At 41.0% G+C, this 1,653-nt stretch overlaps 1 protein-coding gene across 1 annotated transcript; it reads left to right on the top strand.

Moving 5' to 3' along the window:
* Positions 1–63: 63 nt before the first annotated feature.
* LOC104810239 (aluminum-activated malate transporter 9-like) lies at positions 64–1,640 on the top strand (the record flags this gene model as incomplete). The annotated part of the gene is made up of 3 exons (XM_010536433.1): positions 64–463; positions 1,229–1,366; positions 1,474–1,640. Coding segments are annotated over exons 1-3 (705 nt in total), but the record flags the coding sequence as incomplete, so codon positions are not given.
* Between the last annotated feature and the right edge of the window lie 13 nt (positions 1,641–1,653).

The following is a 1,653-nucleotide window of genomic DNA, read 5'->3' as shown; positions in this document are numbered from 1 at the left end:
CTGTAAAAAAAAAAAAAAAAAAAAAAAAACTTCACCACCATTCTTACAGTTACATGTCCAGCAATGGCGCCGAAGCTTGATTCCTTTAGGCAGAGCATGTTCGAGAAGCGTGAGAGGTTTCTCTCCAATGGCTTCTCCGACCTCCGATTCGTGGATATCGAGTCGAACGAGTTTGTCGACGACAACAGTCATGGTCGGACTCGCTTCTGCTGTTGTTGCAGCTGTTCGTTCCGGAAGCTCTCCGAAAAGCTCTCCGGGTTTTTTCTGTACGCCGGCGATGTGGCGCGAAAAGCGTGGGATATGGGCGCGTCTGATCCGAGGAAAATCGTCTTCTCCGCGAAGATGGCTTTGGCTTTGACGATTGTGGCTGTCCTGATTTTCTTCCAGGAACCTAATCCAGATCTCAGCCGTTACTCTGTTTGGGCTATTCTCACAGTCGTCGTCGTGTTCGAGTTCACAATCGGTAATCATCTTCTAAATCTTCCAAACTTTTGTTTCCGATGATTTTGATTTGAATTTGGTTTTGTCTGGGGATAAAATTTCTCATCTCATTACTGATCAATCGACTGGCATGATTCGAATTTGAGAAGGAAAAACCCCCAATTCTGAAACTTGTTGATTTTGGGTCTTTGATAATTTTTCCTTATTTTCTGCTTTAATTAAATATATTTCAAACATTTAAAAAACACAGAGAGAATAGTTCAAGAGCTTTGACTAGCGTTGAAGATTTGTCTGACGCTGAACTGGAGAATCTTACTCCGTCTCATTAGACGCCATTCATCTACTGTAACATCTCCACTGTTAGCAATCCGTGGATTATGCAACAATACTCGCTTTCCATGAATAATGCAAATGTCGATTTCGAGATTCCTGAAGTTGTTGAACTTCGATCGAAACTGAACCCTGAAGCAGATGTTTCATGAGTTGTCTCATGCCTCTGTCTTGCCCTTATATATATATATATTTTACAATTTTGCATAAATCCCATTACATAATCATAAGCTGTGCTTTAAGTTCCATGAAGCTAATGTACTCATGGTTCTTGAAGACTCACTGTTAGGCTAATCCACATGGTTTTCTTGTTTCTGGTTATATTTTTCTGTCTCATTATGTTCAATATAGTTTCTAAGTTAATTGGAGAAAGTTCTGTCATTTGAAGCGTTATTTTGTAATTCTGACATTAGTAATCTACATTGATGAGTGACTGGATCGGATCGTTGTCCTGCAGGGGCGACTCTGAGCAAGGGGTTTAACCGAGGGATCGGGACATTATCAGCCGGAGGTTTAGCCCTCGGGATGGCCGAGCTCTCCAAACTTGCTGGTGATTGGGAAGAGCTTTTCGTCACCATAAGTATCTTTTGTATTGGTATATGTCTCAGTCTCTTGCATCACCATTATCATTTTCCTTGCAACATTCATAACTCTTTGTCTCTGATCAGCTTATGTTTTGTTTTAATGGTTGCTTGTTTTCAGGGTTTATTGTGACTTACATGAAACTCTACCCATCCATGAAGGCTTATGAATACGGATTCCGGGTTTTCTTGCTCACATATTGTTATATCATAATTTCCGGGTTCAGAACTGGGCAGTTCATAAACGTGGCAATATCCCGTTTTCTTCTGATTGCTCTCGGTGCTGCTGTTAGTTTGGGTG

This window comes from Tarenaya hassleriana, unplaced genomic scaffold, assembly GCF_000463585.1.
Source record: "Tarenaya hassleriana unplaced genomic scaffold, ASM46358v1 Cleome1778, whole genome shotgun sequence".
In the NCBI taxonomy this organism is placed as follows: Eukaryota; Viridiplantae; Streptophyta; class Magnoliopsida; order Brassicales; family Cleomaceae; genus Tarenaya; species Tarenaya hassleriana.
This window is presented reverse-complemented; position numbering and strand designations above follow the sequence as displayed.